Source organism: Pseudopipra pipra, chromosome 2 (genome assembly GCF_036250125.1).
Source record: "Pseudopipra pipra isolate bDixPip1 chromosome 2, bDixPip1.hap1, whole genome shotgun sequence".
Taxonomy (NCBI): domain Eukaryota; kingdom Metazoa; phylum Chordata; class Aves; order Passeriformes; family Pipridae; genus Pseudopipra; species Pseudopipra pipra.
The window spans coordinates 87,191,647-87,211,883 of NC_087550.1; the positions used below are offsets into that span (position 1 = coordinate 87,191,647).

At 37.7% G+C, this 20,237-nt stretch overlaps 1 protein-coding gene across 5 annotated transcripts in view; it reads left to right on the forward strand.

Moving 5' to 3' along the window:
* The window catches only part of UBE3A (ubiquitin protein ligase E3A), a 53,477-nt gene that overhangs the window by 5,532 nt on the left and 27,708 nt on the right, over positions 1 to 20,237 (forward strand). For 3 of the 5 annotated variants that reach the window (XM_064646242.1, XM_064646243.1, XM_064646244.1), the window contains 3 exons: positions 4,099 to 4,166; positions 12,559 to 12,677; positions 16,071 to 16,115. In XM_064646242.1, coding sequence (XP_064502312.1) covers positions 12,658 to 12,677; positions 16,071 to 16,115 — 65 coding nt within the window. In that variant the 5' untranslated portion in view covers positions 4,099 to 4,166; positions 12,559 to 12,657. Of the gene's footprint in view, positions 1 to 4,098; positions 4,167 to 11,806; positions 11,954 to 12,558; positions 12,678 to 16,070; positions 16,116 to 20,237 lie in introns of all 5 variants that reach the window. The other 2 variants (XM_064646240.1, XM_064646241.1) reach the window with 1 other exon arrangement.

Genomic DNA, 20,237 nt, shown 5'->3' on the forward strand with positions numbered 1-20,237 from the left:
GTGAAGATACTAAACAGTGCTGGTCCCAGTATGGACCCCTGAGGGATACCAGCTGCCATTGGCATTCATTTGAACATTGAGCCATTGACCTTCTGCATGCAACCATCCAGTCAATTCCTCATCCACCAGGAGACCAACCATTAAATCCACATCTCTCCGATTTAGGGTGAAGGGTGTTGTGGGGGACCAAGTCAAAGGTCTTACACAAGTCCAGCTAGACAACATCAGTAGCCCTTCCCTTGTCCACTGGTGCAGTCACTCTATCATAGAACAGCACTAGGTCGGTCAGGCAAGACTTGCCCTTGATGAAGCTGTGGTGGCTGTCTCAAATCGCCTCCCTGTCCTCCATATGCCTTCATGTTCAGTCCTTTTGTGACAAAATGTCAAAGCTGTGACCTAAATAATTAAAGACAAAATTTATGTGTAAACTATAGGATAGTTTGAAACCCGAAGGGAATTTGATCTTGATGGGTTGTGCATCATCCAGTAGGATCGCAAGCAGAAAATCATGGAACGTGTATTTGAGGTTTGTAGTTGCTGCATAACTATCTGGCAACAATTAATCCACATAGTTTGCTTTTCATTCTGGTGTCATGTGAAAACTGTGACAGAACTTCTGTCTTGACTGAGATAGAGTTCTAGAGGTGAAACTAGTTCATCTCTACTTCACAGAGAAGACCACCATCTTTGTTTCCTTTGACAGACTCCTTTTAGGACTTGTTAATACTTTCTTGATAGTCATTACACCAAAGAAGTTGATGAAATGAGGAGATTAGGATGACAGACGCTCCTCTCCCTTACCTTTAGGAGCTGTGCACAGAGGAGGCACAAGAGCGATCAATATTGTGTTGCCAAGCTTGCACAGTGCTGAGAGATGCCAGGCTTGTCCAGGCAGCCAGGCTCTGGCATTACTTGTGTGCTCCTGCTCTGGTATGCTCTGTGGGACCCAGGTTGGAGCAGCTGCCGTTCAGCAGACTTGGGGTGTTAGAGGGTGGTGGAGTGGCTCTTAAAGGAGCTGAACTTCTGAAGTGGGACGTATGTCAAAGTACTTCAAGAAAGGCTATCATAGTTGTAGATGAATTTTTCTTTTGCATTATGGTAGTCATGTGTTTGAGCTGACTACTGTAATGCTTAAAATATTTTTATTTTACAGTGTGGTGTTTTTCATTTTCTTAAAAGGAATCAAAAACTTTTGCAAAGCTAGATAATACTGAAGAAGTTTACCACTACCATAGAATTTCTGTTTCTAGTACAATGTTTCATCTTTCTTATTTGTATAGCCATATTCAGGTAATGATTGCTTTTTTTTTTCATAGTGAAATCTCATGTCCAAAGTCTTGGTGATGAATATTATGGTTTACTATGTGTATACACCCTACTTTATTTTTAGAAAGTCCAAGGTATACAAGTGTACACTGGCTGAGTAGCTAAATCCAGGCATGTTTCAGCTGTTGTAGGAAAATTTGCTCATTGTAGATAATAGAAATACATACTTAAGAGTCCACACAACCTGCAAATCCCATCAGAATTCCAGGACAAGGGAATTCCTGAGAGAGTGTACCACTTCTGTGAAACACTGGTATTTTTTGATTATGAAGGTTGAGCCCTTTACATAGTAAGGTTGTGATAAATACTCCATTTGCAGGATTTCTATAACCTGAATATCTTATTGAAAGAAAGATGTTTGTGAATACTTGTTTTTTATTTGGCTAACGTGATTTTGGTTAAATTATATTTTGGTTAACATTAAAATGTCAGTTGTGGAAGAAAATTATTATTAATTGAATTTAAATATTTGAAATTGTATTAGAAAATCTATAATACTGGGTAACATACCTACCATTTTCTTTAGGGTAATGCTCTCAGAATTTTTTCTTCTATTCCTGTTGTATGACAGTTATTGAAAAAAAAAACTAGGCAAACAACCCAAATACACAAGTGGAAAATATCATTTAAGGACTAATAGAGGTGATTTTATGATATCTTTTATCAAACCAGATATGAGAGTTGCAAAGCATTTTTTGTAATTTATAATTCATTTCTTAAATATTTTGCAATTCTGTTTAGTACCGTGTGGTTAATTCAGTAGTTGACAAGTCTGTGTTATTATAATCCAGTGTGCCTTGAAGTTTCTTTTTCTTATTGAAAATGTATGACATAGTTGTAAACAAGCAGCTCTCTTGGCTCTGGTCATGTGACAGATCAAGATTTTTTTTTTTTTAATGTTGAGTGGACACAATAGTGTTGGCCAAGAATTTAGTCACACTGGCCATTTACATTTTTTTAGGCAGATGTGGCTTAGTGCTAATTAAGAAGTATTCTAAAGGTGAATGTGAAAGCATGTCTGACTTCATGAAATCATTTTCGTTCCTTTTGGACAAGCATTACAGATCCTTATTTCATTTTGTTGTTGGCCATGTAATCTTTGAGCAAACGTTTTTAGTAGACTGCTGAACTCTCTGTTCTGCCTTAGTTGTGGCTGGTGGGTTGAGACTGAAGAAGGAGAAGTCCAGGAATTTCAGTTTTGTGTTGCTGGAATTATTTGCTCTTCTGCTAACTGCGTGTTATTATGCAAATCCCCTGTCTACATCTCCTCCTTTGTGGTCTTGTTTGCTCTATCAATGGTACTGTCCTACACTACTCCCTAGCTTCAGTTATGTTGGGAAACATTGTTTCCTCCTATTGCTGAGCAATATTCATAAGATCCCTGGTAGATGTACTTGTGATACTTCTTCATGCTGTACTTGGTGCTCTCCTCCTACTCTGTGCACGCTGAAAATTGGTGCTTTTGTACCTTAGAAGAGAATGAGAGAATTTTATACAGATGACATTGCTCTGTGTATGTACAGGAACAAATATATACATTGAAGTTTAAGATGGAAGTCCTGCTATGCAAGGTGTGAAAATATTGGTCGCATTTCTTAGAATACTTTTAACTGAATGTCTAATGGAGTTACTGTAAGTGAAGAATTATTCTTCAGTAGAATATAAAGGGTTCTGGATTTCTGTTGTTGATATGGAGTGAAAGTGCTACCTCCAAACAGGAAAATCATCAGTTACTCTTTCATATTGTTCAAATAAATTTTTCTTTTTTTATTCTGACTAGCAGTAAAGTTTTCTTGATACAGTTGTGTATCATTAATCCTAACTCTACAGAAAGCTACCGTAATTATTAGAATTTTTTGTCAAAATAGCAGCCTTGTTTCATGAAACGGGTAGAGTGCCCTATATAACTTTTTTTTATTACAAAAAATTGTGTATAAACTGTTAGTGCTTAGAGCTTTACTGGCAAGACTCTGTTGGTCCAGGATCACCCCATTTCACTTTCCTGATAAAGGAATGGGCCCTTGGCACTAAATGAGGTTTGACGTATTTAAAGATAAACCTGAATCTACGCTTAAAGTAACCAGATCGGGATTTCCTTCATGAGAACTCTGATCTGTGTTGGAGATCAGCCTAAAATAAGCTCTGTTGGATTTTTTTGTTCTTAATAGAGTTTTTAAACCAAGAAATTATGTATCAAATCTTCATGGTACTGAAAATGTATTACTCTGTGCCAAATGACTAACTTTTTGGAAAGTAATTGCTAGATTTCATAGAATCAGGGAGTGATTAGGGTTGGAAGGGACCTTAAAGATCACCTAGTTCCAACCCCCCTGCCATGGGCAGTGGCACCTTCCACTAGACCAGGTTACTGAGAGCCCCATTCAGCCTGGTCTTGAAGACCTCCAGGGATGGGAAGTCCTGTAGTATCACTACAGGGGAAAGAATAGGGAACACTGTATGAACTTTCTGCTTTTGTAGCTTCCTTAACACAGTAAGTATTTTCTATTGTGTTTTTTTATAGGAAGTATGATTTAGTTTGGTAAGTTATATGGTTTAGTTTTAGGTATCCTGTGAGGAGCAAGGAGTTGGGTGCAATGATCCTTGTTAGGTTCCTTCCAAGTTAACATATTGTACAATTCTGTGTTTCCTTTCTTTACAGACTTGTGACTAATTGAATAGCCATTCTTGAATGTATTGTCTTAAAGTCGTGTTGAGCTTCAGATCAATATGGAGCATGGTGCAAAAACTGAACTGTAATGTTTTGCATTATAGGTACAAGAACTGTAGAAGTCCATTTTGGAATTTGAAAGAGCAAGATTGTTCAGCTCTTGAAAGATATGGTATGTTTATGTTTTCACTTATATTATTTATATTCTAGTAATTATAAAAGCAAATAGCTACACTTTTGTTTCCTGATTTTAAAAAGAAAAACAAAGTTGAAAATAAATTCAGGAAGAAACACACATTCATTTGCCCCTTATTTTTTGATGATGTTAACTATTACTTAGTCGTAATTCTCTAGAAAACTGAGTTATTTGATTTTTCTTGGAGAAAATAAATACTCGTGATATAACATTGATGAATTCCCTTTTGATTTAACAAACTCAGCATCATGCTGCTACCATTCATTTATTTCTCCATGGATTAGATAAGAATTGGTGTTTTTCTGAAAGCTGTGTGAGTTGATTTTATTTGCTGCTGAGCATATTTATAGTCAGGCTTGTACACCCTTTAGATATGACTCGAAAAGTAAGTTCAGAACTACTAAAAACTTATGCAATCATCAGTGTAAGTCAAATTTACAGATAGGAATGCTGTGAATTACAGAAATATAATCTTTTCTAGCAGTGTTAACATAAACCCATGGTACATGTATCTCTTTTTGTCTAGGCTCCTAAGTGTCCAACCAGTTTAAAAATATGTACGTGTATTGCAGCAGGGTTGGAACTTGAACTTGTAGTTATTTTGATTTCCATTTCCTGACTTTATTCTGGTGTAGTTCTGTGGAGATACCTGGTATTCCTGTGTACCTGGAGATGTACCACTTTGCAGTGTCTTTTAAGTCCTATAGTTCTGCAACTTGGTATATAAAGAATTTTTTAAACTGTTTGCATCACTGCATTCAAAAAAACAATTATTGTTTAAGTTAATTTTTCTACCATATTAAATAGGTCTATTAATGCATATGTGAGATTGTATGTAGTTACTTCAACAACAGCTTCTAAGCTATGTGTATACTTCCTCTTTTAACCTCTTAAAATGTGGGGAAGAGCTCAGTAATTGCTGACAGAAGTTTTCTGTGCCATGGGTTTATGTCTGGATTTTTCTTTTGAAGGTAATTTACATAGGAATGTACTTAAAGTTTTGAAGTCTCAAGTTTGCAGAAAAGTTGTTGGATGTTTTTAAGTTGTTTTGTAGGAAGCTATAGATAGGTGATAATAATATGATTAATTCTAAGCTGGAACTTTAGCTGTAGTGTATACTAATTAAAAATTGTAAATCTGTCAAAAAGCTACAATGTTACATTATCACAATCCAGATGTTCCTGAGAGAATTGTGTAGATTGGTCCTTTACTCTAGCAGGCATCTGGCAGGTAGTGTATATTCATTTTTGCACCCACAGCACCACTGGGACCACCCACCTGCTTCTTGCTCTCCAGTTCAATATCAGTTGTGTGTGTGATGGCTCTTCAAACCTAAGCCATTGTTTATTTATTGCCATTATTCCTGCTGGCTGCTTTTTTTCTGGATGTTTAACTGCTTGCCACTGTATGTACGCGTAGAGTCTTTGTAATGATATGTGCTTCATAAAGTGATGAAGAATTCCCCTCTAGTTCCCCACAAATGGTGAGTAGTGAATACTACTGGAACATCAGAAAAGCTGAATGTCGTGCTATAAAATTGCATGGTTGCTTGGTCTTAATATAAACTGTATTTAAACAAACATGCTGGTGACACTGAAGACTTGGTGAACAGAAAGGTGCTTTACATGGAAGGCAGCATGAAAACTGGGTGGCAAAAGAAATCAAAATAACAGACCATAAGCAGAAGGACAGACACAGTGAAAGTTTAAATATTAAAGCTGAAGCAAAGCTGTAAAACTTACCTGAAAGTAACTGAACTTGATAATTAGCCAGTAAAAGAAGAGGTACTAAAAGAAATTTAAATAGATGGTTGGATTTCACCTACTGATGTAGGAGGGGCTTTCTGTTCATAACTGTATATCATTTTGGAGGGAACCTGGAGCAACAGGTATAACTGAAATAGAAACAAATGGTTCTGCTGCAAAAAAATTAGGAGTGTGTGTAGTGGAAGAAAAATCAGCTGTAGTCTAAGTGAAAAATGCAGAAGCTAAAGATAATTTTGAGTCTCTTATTCTTTTACAAAGGTGAATAAAATACATCTATGATCTTACTGAAATAGCAAGCCAAAACTAAATGTTGAAGGCAAAATCTAGGGTCCAGAGTTGCAGGGACAGTTGTAGAAAATGGAAATAACACACAGGCCTTTAACTTTGACTTGAGGAGAGGAAACGAGGGCAAACATCAGATATTTTTCTGTTATTCTGTGCTTTGTGAATGTCATGGTTTAACCCCAGCTGGCAACTGAACACCACACAGCCACTCTCTTACTCCCCCCAGCAGTGGGATGTGGAAGAGAATGGGAATAGTAAAAGTGAGAAAACTCATGGGTTGAGATAAAGACAGTCTATTAGATAAAGCAAAAGCTACACACACAAGCAAAGCAAAACAGAGAGATTGTTCACCACTTCCCATGGTCAGGCAGGTGTTCTGCCATCTCCAAGAAAGCAGAGAACATGTGACAGTTACATGTGTTCTGTCACGTGAAACAATGACTTGGGAAGACAAATGCCATGACTCCGAATATTATCCGTGTTCCTCCTTTTTCCCTCAGCTTTATATGCTGAGCATGACACCATATGATAGGGAAATGTCTCTTTGGTCAGCTGGGGTCAGCTGTCCTGGCTGTGTCCCCTTCCAACTCCTTGTGCCTGCTCGTGGGTGGGGTGAAGAGCAGGAAAGGCCTTGACTCTGTGCAAGCACTGCTCAACAGTAACAAAAACGTCCCTGTGTTACCTATGCTGTTCCCTGCACAAATCCAAACCACAGCTCCACACTAGCTACTGTGAAGAAAATGGACTCTATCCGAGCCAAAACCAGCACAGTAGAGTATTGACATAAAAGCAAAGTAAGTATACAGATATTATAGGATGGAGATTTATATAAATCGATGCTCGATCTCTTTGTATTGAGATGCACAAAATTCTACCTTTATTAAACTCATAACTTGTATATTTACTGAAGTGTAAATTCCAAAATGACACTAACTTTAATTTGAAGGTAGTAGCAAATTCAGATCTCCACCCCAAATAATTTCTTCAAGTATTACTTGTCCTCATTATCCTACATTCTTCAGTTTCTAGTCATGGGGCGTTTGTGTGCTTTCTTTTAGTTGGAAGATATTTTTGTTCTTTCTGTGCTGTGAGAAGACTTAGTTTCTTCCAGTGTCCATAATGATTAGCTTGATTAACTTTGAATTCTTTTCATTGTCTAATCACAACGCATTTTCCTCTATCTTCACGTTGTCTTTGTAGCTCTTTTCTACTACACTTTTGAAGAATATTGAATAATTGGAGAACTGGGTTTAAGTTTTGAAGGTGTCTGAAATACTTTGTGCAGATGAATAGACACTTTTCCATGAATCCTTCATGAGTCATATCTGTCATTCTTGTGATACTCGGAGCGTGTGTACGTTTGCTCATTGGTTGTGACTGCCTTAGTCACTTCAGGTTGGCATTTTCCAGGATAGAACCCAATTCTTTTGGTCTTCTAACGAATGTGATTTTGCATTTGTTGTTATTAGTTGAATTGTTTCGTTTACTGGGCAGTGGAAAAAAAAACAACATGCCTTATTACTGTTTGGTTTGGGTTTTTTGTGGCTCCATTAGGATTTATATGATCAGATTGTATTAGTGCTGGTTTATTTTACCGTAGGATTATTAATAATTTGACCTTCTAATTAGATGCATGAAGACAACTTCTGGAATCTTATGACTTTTTATGTTTTGTGTGTTGGAAGCAGCATGCAGGCAGCCAAAGTAAATGATATTTCCAACCTTATCAAGAAATTAAGGCTTAAATGTGCTTATTACATTATTTATTTGGTTTTTCTCTGCAGATGCCAATTAAGATTGAACGTAGGGATTTGGTAAATATTCTTCAAGACACTTGAATTAATCTCAAGTTATAAAAGGCCAACTTTCCTATCAGTTGTCAGTTCCTTACTGTACAGAGATGACTGTTTCGTTGTGGTGTTCAAAGTCATTCTGGGAACATACAAAATTCATTCTCGGAGGATTCAGAGGGATTCTTCAGAAAACATACAAAAGCTATCTTTAGTGGTATCTTCTTGAGATGATTAATTAAGCAACTCAGATTCTGATGCTGGATGGTAAGGTAGATCATGGCACTTCTTTGTACAGATGTGAATCACCCCCATATTCAACATAGATCAAAAAGAGAATAATAAAAAATAATTGGATCAAAGATTACTTGGATAGCTACTTCTGTAAAGGAAACCTAAATTCTTACACATGCCACCTCCCAAGGCACCCATCTTTTAATAAGGTCAGTAAGAAGTTATAGTATATAAAAGTGTTCCTTCTCTAAGGGATCTCTGTAGACATCAGATACTGTGTGTCAGCTGCCAGACCAGATTGCTGTGCTCTCACAGAAAATAAACATCAAATAACCCAGGGAAAGTAGTAGGTTTAGGAAATCCATATAAGTAACAACTTTTAATTTAGTGATTTGTACCTGGAAGTTATTTGTCTTTATTTTTCATTGCTGACAAATAAGTACTTAAACTCTTCATGCTGTGGCTTTAGGTTCTGTATGTTGCAGCTGGGGAACCTCTTCTTGGCTCATGTTTGTGATGGCAGACTTTTCAACAGTAAATGAAATGTGCAAAGAGAAGATCTCATCAAGCTATGCAACTAAGTTGCTTTTAGCCCCTTCTGATGCATCTGAACTTGCTTTTTGACATCTTGTTCTTTCACTCATTTATTATTTATTTCCTCCCTCTTCTTGAGCTGACAGGAACATTCTTTTCAGAAAATATTCACCTATGCTACCTTGGAGAAATAGGTGGTGTTCCAAATCACTGTATAAACATTATTTATCCTGTTCCCTCTTGATGAGGGCTAGCCCAAAACACACAAGGTTCTTCAGACATGTGGTTTGAAGACGTGGAACTTGTGTATTGTCTTCCTAATTGCAGTAGGGGTTGTTGTAGTCCTAGTTGATTCTACCCCTTATAACTATTCACTAGGCAGATATGGCCTGCCCAGTCCCAAAGAGCCTAGCGGCTGTCTTGGGTTTCTTGGACATACTCCACAGGCACAGACTTCATTTCATACCTTCAGCTGCTCTGTGTGTCTGTGAAAGCCTAAACCGTAAGCCGTGATGATCAGAACAGCAAAGACCAGTGAAATTCATTTGAGTACAAAGAATAAATATCTGCTCTGGGGCTGCTGTTCCTACCTTCTAAAAGTTAAGTTAGAAACAGGGTTTTTTTGTAAGGGAATTCCTGTGACAAAAAAAGCAGTTGGTTTAGGTCAGTTTCCTATTCTTCATAATACCCTTATCCAAGATGTTAGTGTATTCCTCAGTGTGGTTTCCCTTTCCCGATCAAGTAGTGTCCTTTTACTCTCTTACCAGTTGATTTTTTTTCTGCCTTGTTTGTGTCAGGTAGTCAAAATGTCCTTTGTTCAAACTAGATTCAAAATAAGTGATCTTTGGTGGTAAGTCTCCTTCACCACCCACCCCATGTTTCAACATGCTGGTTTCTTTGCCAGCAGACACTACTCTCCTGATGCATGAATGAAGAAGGTTTAGAAAAATTAGTTCTTTCATCTGTTCCAGGGAATCCTTGCCAATCATGTTCTGTCCCACAGGAGTGACAGCAAGAATAGGTGGGGAAGGTAGGATGAGGAGGAGATAGATGGGAAAAATTATTAATTTAGATTTTTTGCATCTAGATTGTTGAAAAGTAAGTAGCTTGAGATTTTTAGATCCCAGTACAGTAAGTCTAGTTTTAAGATATCATGCAACAAATCAGAAATGCTGAAACTACCGTATTCAAAGCTCTGACCCATGATAAATTCAATTTGTAGATGCAAATTTCACAACAGAACTTAGATGAGTTAACTTTGGCTCAGTGAGATTTGTGACAGTTCAGATACTGCCTCTCTTCATGGAACTGCTGTAGATCCTATGTTCGGTGGTGTGGTAAATCTGACTAACAGAGTTGGATCTGTGTCAGGCCTTGGCACAAACTTTTCTTGGCTATGCTTGTAGAGCTGCCACCTTAATGTATGTTTTTAATGTTCCAAAATCTGGTGGTGTTTGAATCCAGCACTTTATTTGCTCCTTCACTGTTGTCAGTCATGTTCATGACTTCTCCCATATGAAACAGTCTCAGGAAGACCTTGTTTTACTAAGGTTGCTGTCAGCCTGCTGTTCTAACAGGCTTCCATTTGAGTGGAAGACTGCTGTAAGGAACCTTTGCGCGTAGTCTGGGTGATATAGGACCAAGTCTAGGTAGGGAGCAATTGATCACACCCTCTCCAGAAAGGAGCTGATACTTCCAGCAGTCAGACAGAATGCAGGTTTTCCAACCAACAAGGCTTTAGAGATTATACGTCTGTCCTCTGACCAGCACACTGAAAGTTACTTGGGCAAAGTGCTAGAATCAGTGTTAGAATAGGCATCTGTTTCTTTAGGGCTAAGACTTGCCTGAAAGTGGACATTTTCGGGTCTTAAACAATCGGAATGCCTAAGCAGTGTTTTACACCTTATTAGTTTTGCATCACCATCTTAATTTTTGCTTTTCTGTTCAGCAAACATTAATTTGAAAATTTGTCCTTTAATGTTGACAAATGAGGAACCTTTTCAACTGACTTTTAATCGTTGTACTGCATTCCTGGCATTGACTCAGTTAAACTTTGACAATTTACACCTGTAAAACATAGGTACTAAAGAACCTCTGTTTTGTTTTGGAGATTTTTGCTAGCCAGCTTGGTTTTCACTTTCCTTATGTCAACTGCACTTGTGTTAAGGTGACAACACTCAAATATTACTGATGTTAAAATCATTAAATGGTACTTTTTCTTATTGGTAAAACCAATAAGCATCATTCTGAAACCAACACAAATTTCATTCTGTTCGGAGTTTGTATCAGAATAGCAAACTGTAGAATGACAAAACTTGGCAGCTTTCCTGACAAACTTTAGAAAATCATAACCCTTGCTTACTGGTCGGTGATTTCATATCTCTGACAAGTTGACAGATACAAAGTAGCATTGAGAATCAAATCTAAGATCTCGCTGAAAGACTTGTAATAGGTTGGACTGAAGCACAAAAGAAGGTGCAGTAAAGAAACAAATGTTTTTTACTGAGACATTTAAAGCTACCTGATGTGCTCTCTTAGTATTTGCACCAGATTGCTTTGACTGCGGGTGTTGCAAAAAGCTGCTGGTGTGCCCTCAATAGCTTTGTGCACCTTGGTGTTCTGTATGAGGCGCTTGCTGCATGGCAACTGGCAAATGTGGGGCTTCATCTGGGTTACCACAGGAATGAACTTCTCAGGGTACAGAGGTCTGTCTTCATAGCTACTGCTGTTTAGAGGAAGTAAGATAACTTTTTATTTACTAAATACACTAATAACTCCAATTTTTATCAAAACTTTATATTAGCAGAAAGTGAATAATGCTGTTTGTCATCTGACTCTCCATCAAAGGCCTTTTTGCTTTACAGGCTTTGTCCAGTGCACTTAGGAGCTTGGGTGGGAGAGAGAATGGGATGAATTGAGTGTTGAGTATTGTGTTTGGAAGTATTTTATCAGTTAACTTTAGAGTAGATAATAGCAGTAGGTAAGAGACTAACTGGTTCCTTTTCAGCCATGGAAGTAATCAGCTGGGGTGGTCCCAGGGCGCTCTGGGCACGAGTATTGCTGAGTGATCATTGGCTGCCACCTGCGTGACAAAGTAAAGGACCAACCCTTCAATTTATACCAGTGGAGCCAGATCACGGGAAACAATTGACAGGTAAAATACATTTTTGAAAATTTAAGGGAGAGAGGACACATGATATAAATGGACCAAAGAATCTAAAGATTTGTCACAGATAGCGAAGGTTGCTCTTCTGAAAGTTTTACATAGCTGTTGCTTACTTTGTTTTGGGGAGAGGCACACAACAAAGTGCAGGTTACTTTTTGCTCCCCTGGGAACAGAGCCTTGCTAAGAAACAGTGTTAATTGAGTTGTATCAGGGAAACACATAATGAAATTTTATTCTAGTTAGAAATTATAGTTCATATTTACACACATGCTTCCAGATCTTTGAATGCTTGTTGTATTAATGTTGGGTGCTTTCCACTGGTCCCAAAGATGGGTTTGGATTTTGGTTTTTTAGAAAGACTAAAAGTAAGTTACTGAATTTTCAAGTCACTAGTTGATAGCACTGTACTAAGTTACTCTAGAAGTCATAGAATGCCTTGCAAAAAATGATTGTAGGTCGGTCTTAATCTTGGTGATAAAACAATGCTTAGTATCAATATTTTTCTTCTGTTCTATGTTCGTTTTTTTTATTTAGAGGACTGGCTGAAAATAATTTTTAAGGGCTTTTTAACTACATTATTTTTACTTATTTAGAGTTGTTAAGCTTATGCTTAGCCCAGCGTGATACAGGACTGGTGTGACAACTCGGTTTTGATCAGTGACTCAAAATTGTGATCACCCTGATGTCACCGAATGGCCACAGCTTGTAAAAGGTAAGTATAAAGCATAGCAGGTTGTTTCTCAGGACTTTCTTAGTTATCATGTTTATTTTAAAGTATTTAATTTGTATGTCTTCAAGTTAATTTTATAAATAGTAGTAAGTTATATTGTTTGTTTAAGATAAGTCAGCTGGCAAAGTTGACTTACACTCTTGCTAACAGTGATTTCAAAGCTCACATCGTTTGTCTTTGGAGCTGTAGTGCTCCATGAAAACCTTCTTAGGAGCAATACTATCACTTAAAAGTCTCTGGTAGTTTTTACTGTCATACTGAATTTCTGTATAAATTGTTTAGCATACTTATCTAAGCAGTTTGTTCATTTTTCTTTTTTTAAAGTATTTATCCAGGAGGCTTGATGATGTTAAAAATGTGTAAGCATGCATACCATTACTTTCCTCTCCTAAAGAAGTACACTGAAGATAAAAGGATTGGCTTGCAGAATGGGGAAGTTGCTCCCTATGTTGTTGGAAATGAGCCACCATTTTAATTTGCTAGCTCATACTGCAGTATTCAGATTAGCTGATGTCTTGTGATCAGTATCTACAATCTAATTCAAAGCTGAAATTTTTAAGAGCATTTGCTCTGAGATTTTCTCTGAACAGAACTCTTGTTTCAGATTTTAAATATAATGAAAGGACATCTTGCTGTACTATATAGTTGTTTTTCAGTACTATTGCCTGCTCAGAGAAAATAGCAAGGTATCTTGTTTGTAAACAATTGGGTATTGCAGAATAAATAGCTTCTTAGCAAACAGGTACAACTTTTGTAATTAGATTGATCTTCCACTTCATTTAATGAGTACTGAAAGCTCATTTTATTTGGTGCTTGCATTGCCATTTGAAACCTTTTAAAATCGAGATAATATTTGCATTAATAGTTCTGCAAATCATAATTATGGTAGGTCTGCTCATGTTTTAGAAAACAATAAGCCGAAGGAATTTGATCCCTGTTTTCTGTAGAACCACTTATCTTAGAGGACCAAACCTTTTTCGACTCAGCTACATTGAAGTTTTTCTGAACTTTGCTGAAATGTTTTCATGTTTTTATTGTTTTGGGGGTTTTGTTGGGTTTTTAATTGTTTCTCTTATAGAATAAACTTTTTTTTTTCACAGTAACATGTACTGAACAGTACTGTCTCTTTACAGCCCAGATAAAATACTCACGAATTATGAGGATAGAAAAGGATTTTGGATATACTGATAGCTGTTTTTACATATCTGTACTGCAAATCACCAGGCTACCTTTTTTACTTGCAAAGTTTGGATATCAAACTGCTCTTTTTCTCTAATTCTTCATACTGCTGTTTATTTTAAAGGCTCAAAGTGATTAGTACTCTTGATGTTTTTCTTTTAATGCCACTACTTCACTCACATTTTCATAGCAACTGCAAGCACTACTCTTTCCCAAAGCTTCAATGTGCTGTATTTCCCAATACTGAAATAAAGATAGCAACACCTCAAACGTCCAGAGTTTTTGCTATCATTTTCTGAAGTCCTGGAAGTAAATAGGAGCTAGCCAGTATGGATATAAACATGCTTCTCAGATTGTATGGCTTAAATGCTTTGGTGAATAATTGGAAAAGAAAAATTGAGATTGTTTTTGTTAAGTATTGAGTGGTTTGTTTTGGTCACTGGAATTGAAGGGAAATTAATTTTTTATTTGTTTTGCTGCTGAGCATTATTTTTGTCAGCAACTATCTTGTCCTGAACTTAAGGAGTAAGGGAAACATAATTGGAGGGAATAAATAGAGGCCAAATTTTGAGATTGGGTGGTTTTTATGTTATTTTCCAGTTAGAGAACATTTATATTTTAAGCATGAGTATAAAGGTAGCTGAATAGGAAGTTCAGAATTTTGTCCTTATGTCAGGTAAATTTTAAAAGTTAATGAAATAGAAACAAATAATGTACTGTGTTCTGCATCATCTGTCACTGCATAGTATCCAGCTAGCCTAGGAATTATAAGTTGTCTGCCAGAAATGCTTTCTAGGCACTGGGTCTGTTTGATAAAACGCAGAAAGTTGTTAAGGTACAGAATTTTAATAAAGGAACTAAAATTTTAGTAGAGAATTCGGAGAACAATCCAAGCTTTAGAGACCATCCAGTAATATAGCACAGTTAAACATGGGAAAAAAAGAATGTATCAGGCTACAGATGGAGATTTCCAATAGCATTTAGAATATTATAGATAGTCATGTAGTAAATATTAGAAATTCCATTTCTATAAACAAAGGTTTTTTTCCTGAAAAAGCTATGGGAAAGCCTGCTTAGCTGTCCTAACTGAAGTCCTCCAGCAGACTCTGGTGAAACCTACAAAGTGAGTTCTATTTTAGCTCACTTCTGTTTTGAGAGCTGTCATGAAAGGGACTTTTGTTCATGTAAGCTGCAGAGTTTTACTGTAGTGGCTGTGCTCTGTTTCCACTCCTCAGAATATTTCCAGGGTGGCAGTTCTGGTCAAGTGTACCAAAATCCATATCCAAGTAAAGATTTGATAAGGTCCTTTAGGGTGTGATTTCAAGGCATTGTAAGGCAATGAAAATCAAAACTGCTGCATTTATACTGCCTTGTCTTCTGGCTTGTCTAGTTACAAACTCACTGACTAAGGGGAAGTCCCAAAGGGAAGAAAAAAATATTGCCTAAAAAAAGTTAACTTTTTAAATCAGTGCTTCCTTAAGGAAGAAGATGGGAGTAAGGAGGAGCTAAATAGATATAATGTAACCTACTTAAGTTAGTATGAAGCTATACCCCTTAAATTATTCTGTAAATTAAGTCAAAGGGGTTGCCAAGCTAAACACAGGTACTGCTTGTGTATTCAAAAATGCCAGACAGTAACACCTAATTCTGAATATTACTGTCTGATCTCTTGGCTGGAATGAAGAAACAAAAAGCTATCTGAGATTACATCTACAAATTCAGGTGGAGAGAGATATGAAATTTGTTGTGAGATTCTGTTGGAACCTGCTTCTGAGCTGCTACTTTTTAGAGTCCAGCTGTGTAGAGAATCTGTTTGTTGCAGTTGATCACTGATAAACTTTGAGTATACATTTTGGTTACAGAAGTGATTATGAAGAACTAGCCCAGAACTGGTGCCCTACACAGCCTGAATACAGAAGTAGTGCCAGCAGATCTCTGCTCTAATGGCTGCTGTTGCATAAGCAGTGGGGGAAAAGCGCTGTCCTCCTTAAAGAAATCTGGCTTAATTATACTGTCAGGTTTTATGTTACAAGCTGTATTCTAGAGTTTGGTAAAATAAATTAAATCTGTAAGTGTCAAAAAGTTGATGCTGTTAGTGGCAATAGTACACTACCATTACTTTCCACCTTTCATAACTTTTCATATTGTAATGACTTAAAAGAACAAAAGGTTAAGGTTTTCTATCTGGTTTTGCAGATCACCAGGAGAACCTCACTCTGAGAACATTGAAACTAGCCGAATGTAAGTAAATGAGTGGATGAGTTTGGTGTGTCTTGTTTAAAAATCTTTTGAACTTATGTAACAGCTACTCTTGCATCTGCTTCATAAAAAGAAGACAAAAGCTGAGTAGAACTGTAGAATTACCTTAGAAAGTTTCAAGTTAATATTTTGCTATGGAAAAATAATTTCAAGCCTCTGTATAAACTGATGATTTTTTTTTGGAGGGTGAATGAGTTGAAGGGAAAGTTTAGAGGTTTAACTTAACGTGAACCAGTAGATGGTAGCATAATACAGTGTCAGAAATCTGAGGGCCTACATTCAGACTTGACAGTAAGGGTGTAATTTCTACCTGCTGTTCACTAACATCTTGCATGGGTTTGAAGACACTTCAGTAGTAAGGCACAACACCTGCTGATATCTGTTGTGGCATGGATTGTTGAACTAAGAAAAAAAAAAGTCTGACTTAATTTGGTGAATTCATATACTAGTTAATTCCAGAAACAACAAATTGGCTCTCTTTCACTAAACAGTGAATCTTGCATAGCATCTTGCTGATAGTTCTGAGTCTTGTTTTTCTCTGCCTTTAGCATAGAAGCCAAGATCAACTAGAAGCAGATTGTGATGGGCTGAAATGTTCATTTGTATTTAAAATTCAAAAGGGTTGCAGGAATGAGAGGACCATTTTTTAAAAAAAAAAGGTTATTTGACACTTTATTCTTCTGTGAGTTAGTGAACAAAGATTCTTTCCTAGCTATTCAAAGAGTCCTGTCATAGAACTCAAATAGGGAAACCACAAACTCTGCTTTTCTGGCTTACAGCAAAGTTCCATAATAATAGAGGGAGTGTAAGCGCAATGGTTAGTGTACTGTCTAAAGCTTCAAAGGATCTGGGTTCGTTTTTCTTCTGCCACAAACTTCCTCTCTGACCTTAAACTGTCTCCTCCATGCCTGCCTCCCAAGTGGTCTAGTATTTTACGCACCGTGGGCTGGATGCCAGTTTCTGGATGTTTTGTAGGCTAGGGACATAGTGTGAATTGCTCAAGGACTTCTCTACTGTAGCTGCCCAACTTGGGGAGGAGCAAAACTGAGGTTGAGCCCACACACACATTGGACTGCATACCTAATTTTAAAAGTGATGAGAAGGAAGCAAGAACGCTTTTCTGATGTGTGTTTAGCAATTCACTGCAGTGATGCCTTTTCTTGCACTAGGAGTAGCATTTCTCCTGGGATGACAAATTTCTTTTCCCTCTCTCATGCCATCTGTTGCAGAAGTGCTGTCTGGCTGCTTCCTTAGGAGTACAGGTTAATAGGGATCCAGACCTGAGAGATGACTGGCTGTCACTATGTGGACACGTGTTAGAGGTTGCAGGGCTAAAGCCCTGCCATAGTCTCTTATTTCTGCTCCAGTAGTGGCCTGTGCTGCATTGTCTTTTATTGTTCCTGCAGCAAGTTGAGTTGTGTTCTTTTGTTTCCCTGGCCTAGCCAAATGGGGGAAATCAGGCTGCAGACTGGCTGTAGTGCACTCTGGATATTGTCAGTTGGACTACTGTTTTTTACACACTGGAAGGAAAGATGTATCAGGAGCAGTCATCTGGAGTGGTGTGAAACAAAGACTCTGTAAGGACTTATGATAAATCAGAAGGAAAAGGCAGTAAAAGTCTTTTTTTCCTTCTAGAATTTTGACAATTCTTTTGTGTATGTTGTTTATCCTCCTTAAAACTGAACCTGAAAAAATAATCTACAGTAGTAAGCTTTTCTGCATGATAGCTGAGTACTTTATTTTGTGCAGAACAATAATCAGAGTTGTCCTGACTTTATAGATTTCAGGTATTTGTCTGTAATGGATATAAGCCAGTGAAGCCGCAGGAATTCACACATTTGAGTAGTACCTATACAGTATACTTGTGAAACTAAATTGTTTAAAATTGTATCGCAATTTAATGTGTACGACAACTATTACTGAGAACTTTTGCAATCCTGCTGCATAGTTGTTCTTGCTACATAAGGTGGAATGGCAGGCTGAACGTGTAGCTAAAATATGTTATTTACATGCCTATAAGTCATTAGTAAATGCAGGGACTTAGGCAAGTGTTTTGTTATTTCCACAATGAATGGTTGTTTTTGCTCTGGTTGGCTGATATAATTGCTTTATTTATTTCTGTGGTTTGCATTGCAAGGCTTCATACCAAGAGCATAATCACATATGTTTCACATGTGTGAATGAATATTAATTAAAAAAGAAATACTCTTGGATTCTTACACAGCAAAATCTTCCATGGGTAAGTCTTGCTTATCCCAAGCTTTTCAAATTCTGGCTCTACATGTGGTGAACATTGTGGTGCTAGCTCAGAGTTAGGAGTCTTTTTACCTTAACATTCATTCAAGTCTTTGAATTTTTAAGGTCAGTATCTTCTATCTGCTCCTGTCACACTTCTCCATTGATTTTCAGCTTTGATTAGTATAATTTTCTTAAAACCTCTTTAGCACTAAATTACATAATTAATTGGTTACCAGTAACAACTTCTTGTTCATGTGTTTTCACTCTCCATTGTATGTAGTCACATATCAAGACAAAGTTTTGGGTGTGTTGATATGGCTTTTTGTGCATTTATCTTTCCTCTCTCTGCTTTTGAGGATGGGATGCCTTGCGATTTTGAAACTCCTCTCTGCTTTTCTAATAGGGCTGTAGCAAGGTAATTTTTCTGAGAGACAAGTTTACGAGATAGATGCTGACTGTTTTCTTCATTCCCTCTCTATATCAGTCTTCCTGCATTGCTCCATATAGCCAGGAGAGATCTGTTCTCAGGTTCACCCTTCCTGAGGAAGTGCCATGCCTGACTTTGTCAGCACATAATGTGTTCCTGGAGGCACAGTGGATCTAGAATATATGGTGGGGAGGGAGGTCCCTTGGGTGAAGCCAGTATGGTCCAAGGGGGTTCACGGTCTGCACCCCAGCTATTGGGGTCCACTACACTGGAAAGAACGGGGTTTGGCAAATGTGAGTTCCACGCGCATGCACATTTGCTGTGGTGTCAGTGGCTGAGGTGGGGAAAAGGTGTTACAAAACTGCTGGAACAGCAGGCTTGGTTCCAACTCTGGGTGCAGTGTTTGGCAGTTTGGTGTGCAGGGCACTTCAGAAGGGGCTCTTTGGGCAGTGCTATTACTGGAAGCTTGTCTTCTCTAGCGCTGCTGCTCTTACTCTAACTAAACAGAAGCAGGAAACCAACATGCAAGGTTTGAAACTGAAACTCTCAGAAAGCAGTATTTAACTTCACAGATATCCATCCACAATCCACACTTTTTTTAACAGTTTTTGATCCACTGGTCATCTAGTTTCCAAAGGGTAGTAGAACTGTTGCAGATGCATAAGTCTGTTTCTGTCTCTGTCTGTTAATGCATATACTGAAAGTTATTTTGCTATAAGTACTAAAAAAACCGTTCCCTGTTTTATTTTTCCTATCCAAATGGCAAACATAGATTTTCTTCTAGTTTTCATGGATATTGTTTTGTTGTTTGTTGTTTGTTTTTTTTTCTGTTAATAAAATAGCTTATGAACATTTTGACACTTCCAAATTCCTAATTGCCATTGTAAAACAGGCTGTTGTAAATTTCCACTTACTAAAATCAGCTATTTTGGAGAAATTATAGAATCATCAAGGCTGGAAAAGAACTTCAAGATCATCAAATCCAACCCTTGACAAATCACTGCCTTATCAACTAGACCATAGCACCAAGTGCCACGTCCAGTTGTTTCTTGAACACTTCCAGGGATGGTGACTCCACCACCTCTGTGAGCAGCCTGTTCCAAAACTTGACAACTCTTTCAGCAAAGAAATTTTTCCTGATGTCCAACCTGAACCTCCCCTGGTGCAGCTTGTCCTCTTGTCCTGGGAGAACAGGCCAACCCCCACCTGGCTACAGCCTGCTTTCAGGTGGTCGTAGAGAGTGATAAGGTCACGCCTGAACCTCCTTTTCAGAGCTCCTCTGGGCTAAACAACCCCAGATCCCTCAGCCACTCCTTGCATGACTTACTCTCTAGACCCTTTACCAGTTCTGTTGCCCTTCTCTGGGCATTCTCCAGCACCTCAATGTCTTTCTTGTAGTGAGGGGCCCAGAACTGGACAGAGCACTTGAGGTGCAGCCT